The 16,854-nt window shown below is 49.0% G+C and overlaps 1 protein-coding gene across 4 annotated transcripts in view; it reads right to left on the bottom strand.

The window, feature by feature from the left end:
* Positions 1-16,854, bottom strand: part of Otof (otoferlin) — an 86,458-nt gene that overhangs the window by 32,493 nt on the left and 37,111 nt on the right. For 3 of the 4 annotated variants that reach the window (XM_013013556.1, XM_013013559.1, XM_013013557.1), the window contains exons 6-8: positions 6,016-6,089; positions 4,659-4,785; positions 4,171-4,225 (exon numbers count right to left, since the gene is read on the bottom strand). In XM_013013556.1, the coding sequence (XP_012869010.1) occupies positions 4,171-4,225; positions 4,659-4,785; positions 6,016-6,089 (256 nt within the window). Of the gene's footprint in view, positions 1-4,170; positions 4,226-4,658; positions 4,786-6,015; positions 6,090-12,446; positions 12,492-16,854 lie in introns of all 4 variants that reach the window. The other variant, XM_013013558.1, reaches the window with a different exon arrangement.

The raw sequence follows: 16,854 nt of genomic DNA, 5'->3' as shown, positions 1-16,854 counted from the left end.
GGGCACCATCCCTGAGCTTTTTTTTCCCTCAAAGCTAGTGCTCTTGAGCCACAGCTCCACTTCCAGCTTTTTGGTGATTAATTGGAAGTAAAAATCTCATGGACAGTCCTACCTGGGGTTGGATTAGAACCAAGATCCTCAGATCTTAGCCTTCTGTGTAGCTAGGATTATAGGCCTGTGTATACATTCTTAATGCTAGAGTTTAAAGATCCCATCCTCAACTCCAACTAGCTCTCTATCCCCAAAAATGGTTTTCTATAAGCCAGTACTGGGACATAGACACTCATGGTTTTGGTGTGTATCACAGGTTCACCAGTGGAAATGAACCTTCCTCATATCAAGAGCCTGGTTGGGTCTGATGTTTTCTATGTTGAGGCTGGGCCCATGATAGCCCTTTGGCTCTCCCCTGTTTCAGGATTCATATTTTGCTTTAGGGAGTGTAGCTAGCAATGGCTACCACACCAGGTAGAAGATGGTTGGAAGGTGTTGAGAGGTGAGGAAAGAGAGGACCCAAAGGGCTTGCTTCACTGGTAGAAGGGAAGCCTGACAATACAGGAAAAAGGCCCTTGGGCGTGAGACATTGTATTTGGGAAAGGGGGCACTGCTCCTGCAGCCTGCTAGGCCTGCCTGGCTGTGTACAAGGGGTATCCAGCACTTGAAATTAAGAAGAAAAATAATGGCTATTCCTTAGTCTTCTGCAGAAAGGGATGGGTCATCCTTTCCTCTCCTCATCAGCATATTAGAGAAGATAGTGCTGGGTGCTGGTAGCTCCATCTATAACCCCAGCTACTCAAGAAGCTGAGATATGAAGATTGCAGTCCCAAGCCAGCCCAGGCAGGAAGGTCTGTGAGACTGGCTCTCTCTCTCTCTCTCTCTCTCTCTCTCTCTCTCTCTTCCGCTCTCTCTCCTATTTATCTGATCTGTGAGATTCTTATGTCTAATTAACCAGCAGAAAGCTAGAAATTGAGGTATGACTCAATTGGTAGAATGAGAGCTTGGATAAAAAAGCCAGCAAGAATGCAAGGCCAGAGTTCATGCCGCCCCCCCCCCCCATAGAAACCTTACTGCCAATGGGAACATTCCAGGTAAGCAGATCAATTTTAAACTTAATTTTTTAAGGGCAGAAGATGGAAGGGGAAAAGGGAGCCAGATCTGGGACAACCTGACCAGCCAAGTCCTTTTCTATGGATCATTCCACCATCTGCTTCGGCGACAAGGGTCAGAGTCCCCACATGGCTTCATGAAAAGCCTCACAGGGACAATGGCACATCTACTCCTCCGTCTTAGGGGAACCTAAGAATAATAGTGTTTGGTGATCTGATCATGCATGAAGAACATCAGCTGGCAGCTAGACATGAGAGTTAGTGGACCCCAGTTCTGCTCTTCTGACACGTCCTAATCTCCCATCACCTCCCGGGGCTAGAGCTGTGACATGACCAGATCTATGGCGACGGCAGTGGTGACAGGGGGAGGATGGAGAGGCAGTGTGAAAGTGGGGAGGCCAGGGGAAGGGGTGCTGTCACGGAGCTACAGGCTGGAGCCTCAGGTCAGTGGCTGGGAGCTGGAAGCAGAGGAGTAAAAGCTGGAGAGATATTGGGAGGTGACAATGTGTTAAGTCTTGGTGACAGGAAGAGAGAGAAAGGGAGATGTGTAAGTCTCAAAACCCAGGAATATCTGTACCTCTCTCATGGGGAGGTGAAGGTAGCTTGTTGCCTTTGAGATGTAAAGAACGGGAGTTTACATTCTAGATGCAAGGGTGTGGTAATTGGTAGGCTCATCACCTCTAGGTCTCCTTCTAGTGCATCTTGCCTTCTGAGAGGCTCTGTCCCCCATGATCCTTCTAAATTCTGCTGTTTCCCCCTGCCCACCAGCTGTGAATGCTTTTTGAGGTCTAATTTATCAGTTAAATCCTCCAAGGCACAATTTCTGTGCTTTTCAGTCCTATTGCTTTCTGTGTTATATTTATTGCAAATTACTTCACATTTGCATATTGATAGCATTTTTTCTCTCCCTCTCTCTCTCATTCTCTCTCTCACTGTTGTAGTTGTGTTGTGAATGAACCTGTTAGGAGATACCTATTACACTGTCAGGTTAAATACAATAGCTGCTTCATTCATTTCACAAGGTTTTAAAAATATTTGAGTGATTCCAAAGGCTGAGACCTGAGAATTGTGATTCAAAGCCAGCTTGGGCAGAAAAGTCCATGAGACTCTTCTCCCTAATTAACCACCAAAAAGCCAGAAGAGGAGCTGGGGATCAAGTGGTAGAGCACTAGTCTTGAGCAAAAAAATACAGGAAAAGTGCCCTGAGTTCAAGTCCTAGGCCCAGCAGGTGCACGCACGCACGCGCGCACACACACACACACACACACACACACACACAAACCTGGGACCAAAAGGGAGCAACTAACTGTCCAGAGGCTGGATGGCAGAGTAGTGTCTCTGGCTGCTGTGACTCTGACCCTAGGGTTAGAAACCTGCTCTAGTCTTGACTAACGGTGACCTGGGCTCAGCTCCTATGGTAGCATCCATATTTAAGTAGTCATAAGGATTATATTAGCTTAACTGGAAACATACATTTAGCTCCTAGAATAGTGTACCTGGCATACAATAAACTTTCAAAGAATAAGTTAACCATGATTCCAGTTGATATGCTTGTATAGAGCAGGCCCGTGAGATGGTATCTGATTGGAGGATTTCATTCTTTGGAATTTTCCTCTTCTCAGTGCACAGAAGCAAATCTTTGAACTTAGACCCCCTGGAAAAGCCCTGTGAAGATGGGACAGGGTATCTGGGCTTTGGCTGATAGCCCCAACCTCCAAGAGCCCAAAGGCTTGAGGCTGTGTAAAGTCACAGATGTGGGGACAGTAACTGGGGCTCTTTTTCAAGATGGGCACTAAGGGGCTGAAAACAAGGACAACAAGGTGAATCTTTGAGAAGACTTGACCAGACATCATACTCTGCATGCAGAGCGGTGCCAAGTCCCCGACAATGTCACCTGAGGGAGGGAGGTGGGGTTGTCCACAGATGACAGCAAAAATATAGCTCTTCTCTGGGGACCTCGTGCTGCAGAGGGTGACTCCAGAGGACGGGGGAGGCAGTGTGAACGTGAAGGCAAGGGGCCAGAGGCAGTGGCTACAGGAACACTGTCCAGGCTCGCACCTCAGGTCAGTGGCCAGAGATGAAATGGGGGTGGAAACTGGATAAAGACTGCAGGAAATACAGGGGGAGCCAGAGGGGTCCCCTGAAGCTCTGTTCCTCAACTTCCCTTCCCAGCCAGCCAGCATACTTACTCAATGCTAGGAATACCCTTCCATCTTCTGACTGAGAACTGAGTCTTGGTAGCTCCTCAGGGAAGGATCTGGAGCAATGGTGGGTCCTCCAGGCCTTCCTGAGAGCTGCCCTCTCCCTACCCTACTTCTACATTATCAACAGGGATTAGATACTCCTGGTTTTTACACCTGTTTATTGTGTCATGTTAGTATAACTCTGTCTTTCAAGCTTTGGTCAACTATAGAAGAGTCAGGATTGAGGGCCTTGGCCTGCAAAGCTAAGGTTGCTGTGGCCCAGTTCCCATAGCTACCAGCCATGCTCTCTTCCGTCCTGCCCGCTGTGTGGCCACATTCCCCACCTGACAGCTGTCAGCGCCTTCCTGTCACAACCTTTTTGTCTCTGGTTTTAGAAGACATACAAGCAAAAAAGTTGTATAAATTCTATCAAAAGATACTACGGTTGACATTATTTCCAGCATCAGAAGAATAGAGAACAACAATGTCAAAACTCATCCCAAATAACTTTCTTCAAGGGGTTGTATTTTAATTATATGAATAGTGTGTGTGTGTGTGTGTGTGTGTGTGTGTGTGTGTTTCTTCTTGGTATCTTTATAGTTTTTGCAGGTCTATCATCTGTCTGATATCCAGGGCTAGACACAAAATCCCCACAGGATTTTTAACAGCACAACAAGAATTAATAAACAAAGCTCTTGCCTGAGTTTGGACCAGTCCACTTTGATACTTCCAGGAATCCCATTTAGGAACAAGCTTACTTTGGGAACTGATATTCAGATTGTGATTTGTTTTGACCCCCAGATATGTCTGCAGACTCTACAATGCACACCTTAAACCACAGCAGAGTTTCTAAGGCAGGAAGCCTGCAGGTGTCCACCACCTACCTGGTAGTCCATGGGCCGCCCAGCACTCGGCTCCATCTTGATGTCTGGCTTAGATCTGAGGAGGAGAATGTACCATCAGGCTTGAAGAGAAGGGTCTGCTTTGGGGGAGAGGGGGTTGTGACAATGGTTGAACCTTACAAAAAGGCTGAGGGACAGAATTGTGGTCAGCAGCCACTGCAGGACAAACAGAATGGTGACTGGCTGCTCTCAGTGCCCCCAACAGAGAGGGATGATCAAAAGCAGAAGTTAACGGGGGAACAGATGGTAGGTTAACAGGTTTACTCCTGGGCTGGCCCCAGAGAAACTCCATGACCTGGGCATAGGTCACAGATGCTGTTTTCTGCTTTTGCAGGGAGAGAGGTGGGAAGGATCTCCAGGGACAAGAAGAAAGGGGCAATTCTGGGAAGAAGTTGTCCTGGGCCAGAAGGCTGTGTTACTCTTCCTGACAGGGTAGAGGCAGTTGAGGCTGCAAACTGCTGTCCACCCACCTCTTGTTGGAGACGTTGGTGGTAAGAGCGGTGACAGAGGCTAGGGACACTGAGTCAGGATCCAGCCCCTCTCCCAGCCGAATGGCCAGCTGGTCAAGGTCTTCCATCTCCAGCACTGCTGGCTCATCTGGGGAAGGACAGGTTAGGAGGGCAGAGGGAAGGGCAGAAAGCAGAGTCAAATATGAAATTTACTTGTAAGAATCTACTTAGTCTATTAAAGCCTATATGTTTGTTGTGTTTACCACTAATCGTGTTCTATTTATTTTAATTGAGAGTCTGCTCTTGATTTTTTATCTTATTAAATGTGACTCACTAAAGCATTGAATATCCTTTATGGGAAAAGGTAGGAGATAAAGAACCCATGTTTTCATACTTCTCATTACAATAGCTACCTTTAATTGAGTGGCTATTACTCAGGCCCAGCACAATACCAGGCACTTTGCACATGTCTCTCTAGTCCTTATAGTTAAGACCTGATGAGACAGTCAGCATTCACATGTTATAGTGAGACTTAAGAAGTCACTGACCCATGGGAAGATGGTGACTGGAAGATACAATTTAGGACTTAACCCTGCACTGGTGTGTATTAACCCAGTGGAATGGAGTGATTCTGAAAATCTACCCAGAGATGGTGGGTTCGAGTCTCATCCAGTGGCTAGGGTGGCAAGGGGAAAGGGGGGGGAGAGGGAGGGAGAGAGGGTCTGGGGCCAGTGGTCCACACAGGAGCTTTCAGGGAGCCACTGATGGTGGGCATACAATGGGGGTACACACAGCTTCCTTCTCCACCCATTTTCCCCCCTTTTCTTCTACGTGTCCTCCCTGTCACCCCCATAAACAGCTATTTTGCCCTTCCTCCAGCTGGATGCTCTGTGAGGGACCAGTGCCACAGGCCACTGCATCTTCCCAGACCTAGTCTGGCCTCTCTCCAGCCCTCCAGGGCCTGCGGCAGAGGCCAGTCTGGCGAGGTGACATTAGCAGAGGCAGACCAGCGGGTCTTGCCATTCAACAAGCACTCTTCCGTCTGTTTACCCACCCCAGAAAGCGGGAATTGCCTAATCCACATTATCTGCTATTCCCTTCTCTAAGACTTTCCAGGCTTCTGTGAAAAGAATGAAGGCTAGGGAGCAATGAGGGCAGGAAGAGCCTTTATCGCAGGTCCACCTGGCCTGGGCATTCTGCCCACCTTCAGGAACATCCCTCCCTCAAGGACCTGGCTCCTCGCCAGCCAATGGGAGGCCAGGACCCGCCTACCTGGCTCTGGCCGACCAATCTTGAGGAAGCCTGTTTGGGCTCGGGTCTGGGAGGAGTTGGAGGGAGATCAGATTGCAAGGGACCAGGATAGGGTGAGATGTCCTACCTTGTCTTTGGGGCTCCTCCTTGTGGGCTCGATTCTTGCCCAGCTTCATGGCGGAGAATACACTCCTTCCGGCTCTGCGGGGAGCGGGGGGGGGGGCGCCAGGGTGAGGTGGAGGGAGATGACCACCGAGGGAAACACCCCAACACACAAGAGCCAAACACAGGGACACAGAAAAGCTAATGGTACCCCAACTCCTTACCTACCGGCCCCAAGATATACGAGGGGTCCAACTTCCCAAATCAGAGGGGAAACCCACTACTCGCTCTTTGGCACCCTTTCACAAGATTGAGGGGGATCCCCAGCCAATTGGGGCGGTGGCTTAGAGCTGGAAGGAGGCGATACCTGGAGGGCTTCAGGGCCTTGGGCTTTACAAAAGCCTGCCCCCCACCCTCAATCCAGTCTGAGCCTCGCAACGTATCCAAGCTCATCCTCGGGGTCCCTGCACCTGCCTCAGCTGGTAGAAAAGAAAGCCAGAAGCTGGAGACAGAGCAGCAGAGTTGAAGAGCAGGGTGCAGGGTAAATCGCAGGGGCAGAGGCTGAGGAGGTGGGAGGTGATGCACCAGGCCGGCCTGCCTGGCTCTCTCCAGCCTCTCTGTGCCCTGGGATTCCCCTTGCTCCTCAGTAAGCGGAGGAGATGAGTCCTCTTCCACCTATCTCTGGCCCCTCTGGTCCCGGTTTTGCCCTGATTGCTGTCCCATCCCCACTGCAGAATCCCCCTTTTCTCCACCCCTCTGGAACTTATGGCAGACTCCATAGTTCCTACCTCTTCCTCTGGCTTGGTGATGGCCTTGTGCCCTAGGTGAAGGGTCTGCAGTCAGGGGGCCCTGGGGTGGGGACAGAAGTCCTCACTGCCCTTCAGTGATGTCCCTGCAGCCCAGCCTGAGGTCCTTAGAGCCAGGAGGGGCCAAGAGTAGGATCAGCAGGGTAAGGTGCAGTATTCCATTACTCCATCCATATTGTATGAGTGGGATATCTGACTCCCTCCACTTCCCATTCTCCTCCTCTTGGGTGTGGCTGTCATTTTGTAGGCCCATGGTGGGGGGGGGGGTAAGGGGAGTGGATGCTAGCCTATCCCTGGCTGGATTACAGCAGAGCCCACCAACTTTGGGTCTGCATCTCCCTGTGGAGGCTTAACAGTGGCTTCTAAGACCCCTCCATCTCTGCTCTGTATGTATGTAACTAACGTGAGGTTGGAGAAAACCCTTCTGTGTATGGAAAGATGGTCTGGAAATCTCATGCTCCTCAATTCAGGATTGGGGAGCCTGCCTTATTCCCTGAACCTGGCCATATCCTGTTTAAATGCAGAGCAGGGTCTGTCTGTCTCCTGGGGAGGGGTAAGCAAGGATCAGTCCTTTCATAGATGCCAGGTCACTGGCATGTCCATGGATTTCCTATAAGGAATGAAAGAAGGCTGGTGTGGCACCATGCGCCTGCTCTCTGGGGCCCCATTGTCTGGGGGTGTAACCTAGGAAGAAAGTGAAAGAAGGGACTCTACAAAAGGAAAACTGGTGTCTTTGGAATCCTCTAAAAAATAACCTTAAGAGGAGATAAGTTGTACACACATGCATATAAAACATATGAAATGGCCCCAGAGAGATTATATAACTTTTTTGAGCAAATACAGGTCACCCAAAGCTCATTTTCTTACCAATCCTATAAGGATTGCTGTTTCTCCCTCACCCAAGCAATGGTAAAACGCAGGTGAAGAGAGGAGAAAATACCGTGTTAGTGGCAGCAGTAGGAGGGGAGTAGGACACTCCCATTTCCTAGGCCTGTGGTATTTCCACTCTGTCCTGGCTGTTTTGTCTCATTGCTCTCTGACTACACTCGGAGTGAGACTCCATCCTTACCATTGGGGATTTTGGCAAAAAGGCTGTAGGGCCTGAACTCTGTAGGTCTTCCAGTGCCTGCACCATTTGCAGATTGGGACATTATTTGTAGAGCCCCACAGAAGAAGAAACAAAAGGACGAGCTACAAATAGGCAATTGCCAGTGAAGAAAATATAAATATCTATAATAATATTATGAAACATGTTTGATTTTGCTTATAATCAAAGAAATGCAGATTCGGGTCTGGGAAGGTGGCTCAGTGGTAGAGTGCTTGCCTCGTATGCATGAGGCCTTGGGTTCGATTCCTCAGCACCACATAAGCTATGGCTCAAGTGGTAGAGCGCTAGCCTTGAGCTGAAGAGGTGAGGGACAAGTGCCTAGGCCCAGAGTTCAAGCTCCATGTCTGACCAAAAAAGAAAAAAAAAAGGAAAGAAAAAGAAACCCAGATTTAAATAAATTACCTCTGAGGACTAAAATAAAAGAGTCCCACAGAGAATAAGCTGATTTAAAAATAACGAGGCACATTCGGGACATGACCGTGAAAAACGTTAAATTGTTGGTGATAGAAGATGGAGCAGATCAGTGAGTGTGATGATAAGAAAGGAGCTGGGCATGCCCAGAATATCTCCCTGAAGGGAAGGCTTAAGGAAAGGGTTCCAGCTGTACTTTAACCCCGACCTCAGGACTTGCCTGAGGAAGCCTGGCTAGCATGGGTTCTTCATCTATCCCATGTGCCCCCACCTGTCCCTTCTTGTCTCAGCATTTGGGATTCCTTGATGCCCAGCCTCAATATTCCAAGATTTCTAAATTCCCTAGGAGTCTCTGGGAGAGCTCAGTGTTTGCCTTTGTACAATCCCTTCTTGGTCACCCTTGGGCTGGGCTACCCTTAGAGTTCCAGCTCCATTCTATGTTATACCCACACATACAATACCATTACCACAGTAGCCTGCTCCAGCCAGCCAGGGAGGCTCCCTACCCCAGGAAAGCACTCTGAGGTGGCAGACCCAGGTCTAAAGAGGCCCTGCTTTTAGAGAAGTTGACTGCTCAACATCCTGACATGGGACCTGCCCAGCAGCAGCAGCCTGAGACACCCCTCCCCTTGGGCAGTTATGACTCTTGAATTTGGAAGTCACATTATTCTTTAAACTGAACATATTTGGAAGTAAAGATGGAGACTTTTTAAAAACTATACTCCGAAACAATTCAAGGAAGAACCTCCTTCCTCCTCCCTCTGTATGATTTAACCATCTGAAGAGGCAGGGCTATTAGCTGTGCTCCTGTGTGCCTGGGCATATCTCAAAATGACACACGTGCTCATTGATGAAAAACTGGAAAATGTGAAGCAGTGGACCTAATTTCCAGAATCTTACTATAGGCATGTTGCCTCTGTTGGTTTCTTTGATTTGCTATTGTCGTCATCCCCAGAGCATGATGTCATTGCCACCACTGCCCATTGTAAGTGTCTGATGAATAACAGGAGTGGATGGATGACAAGATGTCGGGAGTTCCCTACAGAAAAAAGCCCTTCTTGCTCACCAGGTCCTGGAGAGCAGAACTAGCTGTACTTGGCAAAGGGTAAAGAAGAACTGAAAAATAAATGTTCATTTAATCAGAAAAATTTGCAGATTATCCATTTGCATTAAAGACTCAAATTTCCAAAAAAAATGTACTTTGTTGATTAGATTTCTGTTGTCACGAACCCTTGAAGATCTAGAATCACCTGTGCTTTTCCTGCTGCTCCATTCAGTCACAAAATGATACATTCCATTGGTATTTCTCTTGAGAAAAGACATTTACAAGGAGTGCACTCATTGTAAATCCTTCATTTATGGATCTAATGATTTCTTTGCACATTCTATGACTCAGAAGTGTGTTACTGGGACTGTGTGATGCACTCAGGGTCCTAAGGAAGAGCCTGGTATTCACTGGGACCTGCAACATTTACCCAAAGTCTCCTGGTGACCTGAGTTGCTTTAAGTTGTGACTTAGAAGGGCATGACTGCAAATGAACTGTTTATTGCCTCCACTTCCTGTTCTAGGCTTCTGTCCTTTGAGAAGCGTAAGCTAGAACTGTCAGAGCTCCTCTGCTCAAGCCTCAGGTAATTGGGATACACAAACTCCTAAGAGAAGTAGGGGCATGTCTGTGGTATTTCTTCGTATTGTTTTTCAAAACTTATGGGCATGTTTCCCTTCATGGGCTTCTTCTACTTTCCATACCCCAAGTAGAGGTAATTGCAAGTGTTTTAGAAAGCATCTTAGATTTCAGTTATCTGAATAACTTCTTGAACATGAACACGATGGATTTTTTTTTTTGTCAGTCATGGGGCCTGAACTCTGGGCCTGGGTGCTGTCCCTCAGCTCTTCAGCTCAAGGTGAGCACTCTACCACTTGAGCCACAGCACCACTTCCTTTTTTTTTTTTTGTAAGTGCTAGAAATCTACCCCAGGGCCTTGTGCAGGCTAGGCCAGTACCCTCTCCCTGAGCTTCATCTCTAGCTCAAACTGATCCTTTCTACAAGAACTATGCTGACTTCAAACTGGCCTGTTTATACACATTTCTGTTGTACCAAGGGCTTGGGAGACCCTCAAGTATTCGCCCTAATGCCAGGAGTGCCAGGAAAGTTGGTTTCTCTGTTGTTGTTGTTTTTTCTTTTTGCAAAGTTGAAAAAAAACCAGCATCCTAGAAATATGTTTCCCATCTCCCCCACAGCAGCCTGTCCTACAGTCCCACATGATCGGGGAGCACACATTCTTTCTGGGTTAATTGTTGTTTTCCTTATTGCTACTTCTATTTCCATCCATCTCCCCTTAGTGGAGATCGAAACCAACCTGCTTTGCAGCACCATCGCTGTTGCAAGATGTTCCCAGTTTCCTTTCCCCAGGCTAAAAAAGACTTTCATCTCTTCTTAGAAATCCCATTTCCTATGCTTTCAGTAATCCCATTGCTCTACATATTAAAATACTGCTACATGTCGGCTTACTTTATCTCAGACATTAATGTGAGATAGTAAACAATTAGAATGAAGTAGGCCCATGTATGGCAGGTGTACCATGTGCTCCACAGTGAGGTACCTTATACCCCAGCTGAGGCCCACCTCAGGGATCAGGCCAGTGTGTATCTGCCTGGGAACAGACTGGAGACCTGGACATCAAGAAGCTGTTTTGAACATCATAATCACCACTGGAAACGTTTGCTTCATTTATAAGCCTCTAATATCTAGGTGGCCACAGAGAAAACCTAGACGCTGGAGCCTCTCCCTCAGAGAACCCCCCACTCAGCAACCCCATCATTTCCCACTTGCCTCAGGTTGCAGCTCCTTAGTTCCCTCTTCAAGCCTTGCCACCTGCTCTGCCTGAGGCCTCTGGCTTTACTTAGTACCTGTGAAAGCCTCCATTCCTCAGTTCCCTGCATGGAGCTGTCATGACTAGTGCTGGTATGTAACAAGCATGACTGTAACTCAATATGCGTTCAGTAAGGCAACAGATAAGACTAGAGTTCCCTGGGATCTTAACAATACATAGATTCCTCAGGCCCCGATGAGCTCAGACCACTGGAGACACGATTGTCGTGTTTCCTCTGTATCCTCATTGTAAAAACATGTGAGGGACGCAGTTTGAATAAATCTTAGTACGTCTGGGACCCAGTTTCCCAATCTGTAAGATAAAGACCACATCCCTGGCCTTTCAGCTTTCTGGTTATATTGGAAAAGACTTGACTTTGGAGTACAGTCAGGTGCTTTCCATTTCCTGGGTCAGTTATGAGGGCTGGATAGAGGTCAAATTCCCTGAGTTTTTGTTTGTCTGCTCTGCCCTTCCCTGGAACTTAGGTTTGTCATCTGGAAACTGGGGTTGGCCAGAGGCCTCCTCTGGTGCGTTCAGACCTGCACATAAAGTTCTTATGCTATGCCACATAATGCCAGTCCCCTCAAAGACAATGTGCTCATGGGGGCCCTACAAGGCCTGGCTGGAGGCTGCTAGCCTGGTCAGCCCCTTGCGGCTGTTCCCTTTCTCCTCTCCTCTCTCAGGCAGCTCTGATGTCTCCTTTCCCTAGAAACCTTTGGTGGAGAACGCAGATTGTGCGGGCCAACAGAGAATGGTCATTTCTCTAGCTCTCTGGGTCTTTATGTCACTGCCATACCCTACAGCCAGATAGGGTCCAGAACTTGCCTTTTTGGGGCCTCCAGGGCTGTATGTCTAACTTCCCAGTCCTGTCTAGACTGGAGCACGGTGACTAGTTCCTTGTGCCCTTCACCCTTGGCCTTGAGCATTCCTTCTCTCACTGGGAAGCTTAGGGGCCTGACCCGCAGCATTGGAGGTTGCTAGGCAGGGCGTGGAGGAGGAACAGGACACAGAAAGGAGAGAAGAATCCGCTAAAAGCAAGAATGCAAATCAGAAGGCCCAGCTCTCTGTCCATTCCTATCCTATCCCTCCCTGAGTCCCCACCCCAGGGTGCGATGGGAAGACCTCCCCTCACCCCGCATGCGTCTGCTGCTCCTCCAGGACAGCCCCTTGCTATGTCCTTGCAGATGTCCCGGCCCACCCTCTGCAGCCTTGTGTGAGGAGCCGGAACCCACCAGCTCCGCCCTGGCTTGGGACACCTACTTGTGCTCGCCATTTCTGCCTCCCTTGGTCTTCTCTCTGCCTTTGCTGAGTAAGAGGAAGAAACATGGAGACAAGGGGACGTGAGTGAGAGGGTGTGGACCCTTGCAGCCTTAGACCCTGATCCTGCTGTCCCCCCACATTCCCTACAGGGTCTCCTGTCCCACAGATCCCTCACCCCATCACCTTTGCTTCAGCAAGCCTAAGTCTACTATGCAGGGGTCCCAAGACCCCAGGCTCAGCTGATCTCCTCCTTTCCAGGAAAGAGGTCTGGTGATGTCAGAACCGAGGCTGCCCTCCCCCAGGGCCTGCTCCTCTCCCATCTCATCCCCAGGTCCCCTTGAGGGGACAGGAGCTCCCAGGCTGTGAGGACCTCCAGGAAAAATGGGCTGAGGCTGCTTTGAGAGGGGGAGAGGGGTTCCTAGGCAGGGTATTCAGCTGCTGAGAAGAAAGTGAGCTACCATGCCAGGGTTCTGAGCAGGTGAAGAATGAGTCTTCCATCTTGCTTTAGGGAGGCTTCCAGTAAACCTTCTAGAATGTTTTTTTCAATGCGTCCCTGTGCTGTGGCAATGAGGATGAAGAGAAGAAAGTGGACCACCACTACCCGTGTCTCATACACTATCCTGGCCCAGACAGACTTGATGCCATATTCAGACAGGCCTCAGAACGGTGTACCGAAGCCCAGCAGTGGCCAGCTAACCATTGTTAGGCTCAGTGGGTCAGATTTGTAACTCAAAGGGGTCAACATTAGTCAAAACTTAGCTAAGACTGCTGAGCAGAAAAGTGAATGACAAAGAAGGAGAGGCAGTCTTGGCTACCCTAGCTCTGACCTGGATGGCTGGTTTGGGGGTGGGGGCTCCTATTAGGATCCTCTGTCAGGGCTAGTTCCAATGCAGCAGGGGCTTCTGGGAGTCAGTAGGAAACTGAGTGGGAGGTTCACTGGTTCCTACCTTCCTGTTCCTTCAAGGATAACTGGTTTGTTTGTGTGTTTGTGTCCAGTTCTGGGGTGTGAATTCAGGACCAGGGCACTATCCCTGAGCTTCATTTTGCTCAATGTTAGCACTTGAGCCAGAGCTCCACTTCCAGCTCTGTTTGGAGGTGACTGGGTGGGCAATTTATTGGAGATAAGGCTCTCATGGACTTTCCTGCCCAGGCTGGCTTTGAACTGTGATCCTCAGATCTTATAAGGTCTGCTGAGTAGCTAGGATTACAGGCGTGAGCCACTGGTGCCTGGTTAAGAGCTGCTTTTCTTTGAATGATCAAGTCAGGCTCTAAAGGAAGGATTTTCTTTCTGATTTTGTTTTTAAAGAACTCCTCAATCCTGAAAAAGCTGAGAGTTCTTGTACACTAGAGGAACCCAAAGGGTGGGTACATCATCTGGGAGGGGCACAGGTACACAAGAAGATGGAAACGGAGTTCTAAACAATAAACTGTGAGCTCTGTCCCTTTAGGCTTGGCTCAGAAGTCAGTATTCGGCTCACATAGCCAGGGGCTCTGCCTCAGCCCCTCCAGGCCTTAGAGCCATGAAAGGGGGTCCACATGGGCCCACACTCTCTAAAAGTAGCAAAGGAGATGAAAAAGGCTGTCTTCTATGAAGAAAGAATAGTCTTCTGGGCATGGTGTCTTAAGCCTGTAATCCTAGCTACTTGGGAGGTAGAGATTGGGAGATCATACTTTTGATATCTGCCCAAGAATCCATCTCAAACAATGGCTGGGTATGGTGGCACATACCTGTTACCCCTGCTATGGAGAAAACACAATGGCTGGATGCAGTGGTATGTGCCAGTCACCCCCAGGAAGCACACAGGAAGCACAAATAAGAGGGTCACACACCCTGAGCCAGCCAGGACATACAGTGAGACCCTCCCTCAAAAATAACTAATGCAGGGGCTGGGAAGGTGGCTCAGTGGTAGAGCGCTTGCCTTGCATGCCAGAGGCCCTGGGTTCGATTCCTCAGCACCACATAAGCAAAAAGAAAAAAGCCGGAAGTGGCTCAAGTCGTGGCTCAAGTGGTAGAGCGCTGGCCTTGAGCTGAAGAGCTGAGGGACAGCGCCCAGGCCCAGAGTTCAGGCCCCACGACCGGACCCAAAAACAAAAAAAGAAAAAAAATAACTAATGCAAAAAGGAGCCTGCTTAGCAAATAGAAGGCCTTAAATTCAATACCCAGGATCACAACAAACAAGCAAAAAGCAAAAAAGAGAATACTCTTGTGATTTTACCACCGTTGCTATTATTACTGTAGCCAACATTTGTACAAATAGCTGCAAGACACTGTGCTTGAATCTGTTAGGTCTGCTGGCCCTGCTGTAATTGATTCATCCATCTCATGAAGAGGAAATCTCATCCTCCTAGTCCTATTTTCTAAATGAAAGGCACAGGCTACCCCATCCATGTAGCCAGCAAACAATGACCTCCCCCTCCATTCACTTTGGACCTTCTAGAAGATCTTCATGAGTCTGAATTTCCTCCTAAGTTCACATTGCGTTTTTGGTGTTTCTGCCTGGCTGGTGTGTCTTGTTCCTCAGCCTGTTCTCTCTCTGTTTGAGCTCAGCTCTTGGCCTCAGTTTAACTCCACCTTTTCCTTAAGCGTCCACTGTGATCATTCCTTGTGTTGCTAAGTGTCCTCAGGCTGGGAGAAGCAACATGGCAGCCTGCTGGGAACTCTAGGTCTTGCTGGGATCCAGTGTTACACAGTACCAGGGATTACTCGGGCCTTAGCCCTGGACTGCAGTGGGGGCCCTAACCTCAGGTAGAGTAGTTGGGTTCCAGAGACATCTCCTGAGTTCCACTTAACCCCCAAATCCAGGCATGGCCAGTGGACCCTGTCTCCTCTGATCTGTCTTAGGAACCGTTTCAGCTCTGGGCCCAACCTGGTGAAGGGAGGCAGGGAAGGATTTTTCTAGCTCTTTGGGGGCCCTGGGAACCCATAAAGCAGCACCTGGGGTGAGAAAGGTTCATACATATTCATACAGCTCTTTCTTCATGTACCTATGCCCAGCTGCCCTTCACCCCAGGCATCGGAGAGCGGTCCCTGACTCCCACAGATCTCCACTGGATTTGCAGGATGTCCCTAAGGAGGACAAGAAGAGGGGTCCCTGTCACTACCTACCTCTGAGTGAGACTCAGCAGAGAGCAGACTGGCAGGGACATAGAGAGGAGGCTGGGCAGCAGCAGGAGGGCAAGGTCAGGTAGAGACGAGGAGAGAGTTGCAGAATGAAAGAATCTAGGGGCTCTAGAATTCACCTGCAAGATTAAAGCTTTGGCTCCTTCCTTTGTTCTTTCTAAGACATGGTTCCTAGAAACAGTGTCAGCTACCCAGCCCAGCACCCAGTGGTGTATGCAGTCCTCGGTACCATGTGAAGAATGTGTGTGCAAACACAGGTACTGGTGTGTGTGTGTGTGTGTGTGTGTGTTAAAAGCTGAAATCTCTTTCTACATTGGGGTAGAGATATGCTGACATGCAAGAAGCTAGAAGTCTGATTCCAGGCATTACAGCAACATAGACGTGAGGTTAGTAATTCATTCTTCTCTGGGAAGGGAGGGGTACATGAGAAAGACCCTTGACCTTGCCCAAAGTGGCTGAATCTCCTGAGTGGGCAGCATTAGACAAGCCCATGGTATAGGATGGCGTGGCAGAATTGAGATGGAGCTGGATGCTGGTCTCATGCCTGTAATCCTAGCTAATCAGGAGGCTGAGATCTGAGGATCATGGTTGAAAGCCAACCCAGGCAGGAAAGTCTGTGAGACTCTTATCTTCAATTAACCACCAGAAAACCAGAAGTGGCCCTGTGGCTCAAGTAGTAGAGTGCTAGCCTTGGCGAAAAAGCTCAGGAACAGTGCCCAGGCCCAGAGTTCAAGCCTCACAACCAACGGGGCGGGGGGCGGGGGAGGGATGGGGGAGGGAGAACTGAGACAGGACTAAACAATAGCACAATGGACCAAGATGACACACTGTTCAGGGTAGAAACAATTGGGGTGTGAATTTTTTTTTTTTTGGTCAGTTATGGGGCTTGAACTCGGGGCCTGGGCACTGTTCCTGAACTTTTTCAGCAAGCCTCACATTCTACCTGTTTAAGCCACAGTTCCACTTCCAGCTTCCTGGTGGTTAACTGGAGATAAGACTCTCACAGACTTTCCTGCCCAGGCTGGTTTTGAACTGCCAACCTCTGATCTCAGCCTCCTGAGTAGCTAGGATTACAGGCGTGAGCCAATGGTGCCTGGCAATAGGGGTGTGTGGAGAAGAAGGAAATGAAGGCCGGGCATCTAGCACATGCCTAGCACCACGGAAGTGTCTCATCTCAGTTCCTCCTTACACCTCTGACGGCATGAGGGAGGCCAGCTCACAGATAGGACAGTGGGGCTCTGGACAATGGAGCTGGGACTTGAGCCCTGCGCTCCCTATTGTATCTCA

The sequence above is a fragment of the Dipodomys ordii genome, unplaced genomic scaffold (genome assembly GCF_000151885.1).
Source record: "Dipodomys ordii isolate 6190 unplaced genomic scaffold, Dord_2.0 Scaffold20, whole genome shotgun sequence".
In the NCBI taxonomy this organism is placed as follows: domain Eukaryota; kingdom Metazoa; phylum Chordata; class Mammalia; order Rodentia; family Heteromyidae; genus Dipodomys; species Dipodomys ordii.
Note: the sequence above shows the minus strand (reverse complement) of the source record. Positions and strands in the feature narration are given on the sequence as shown.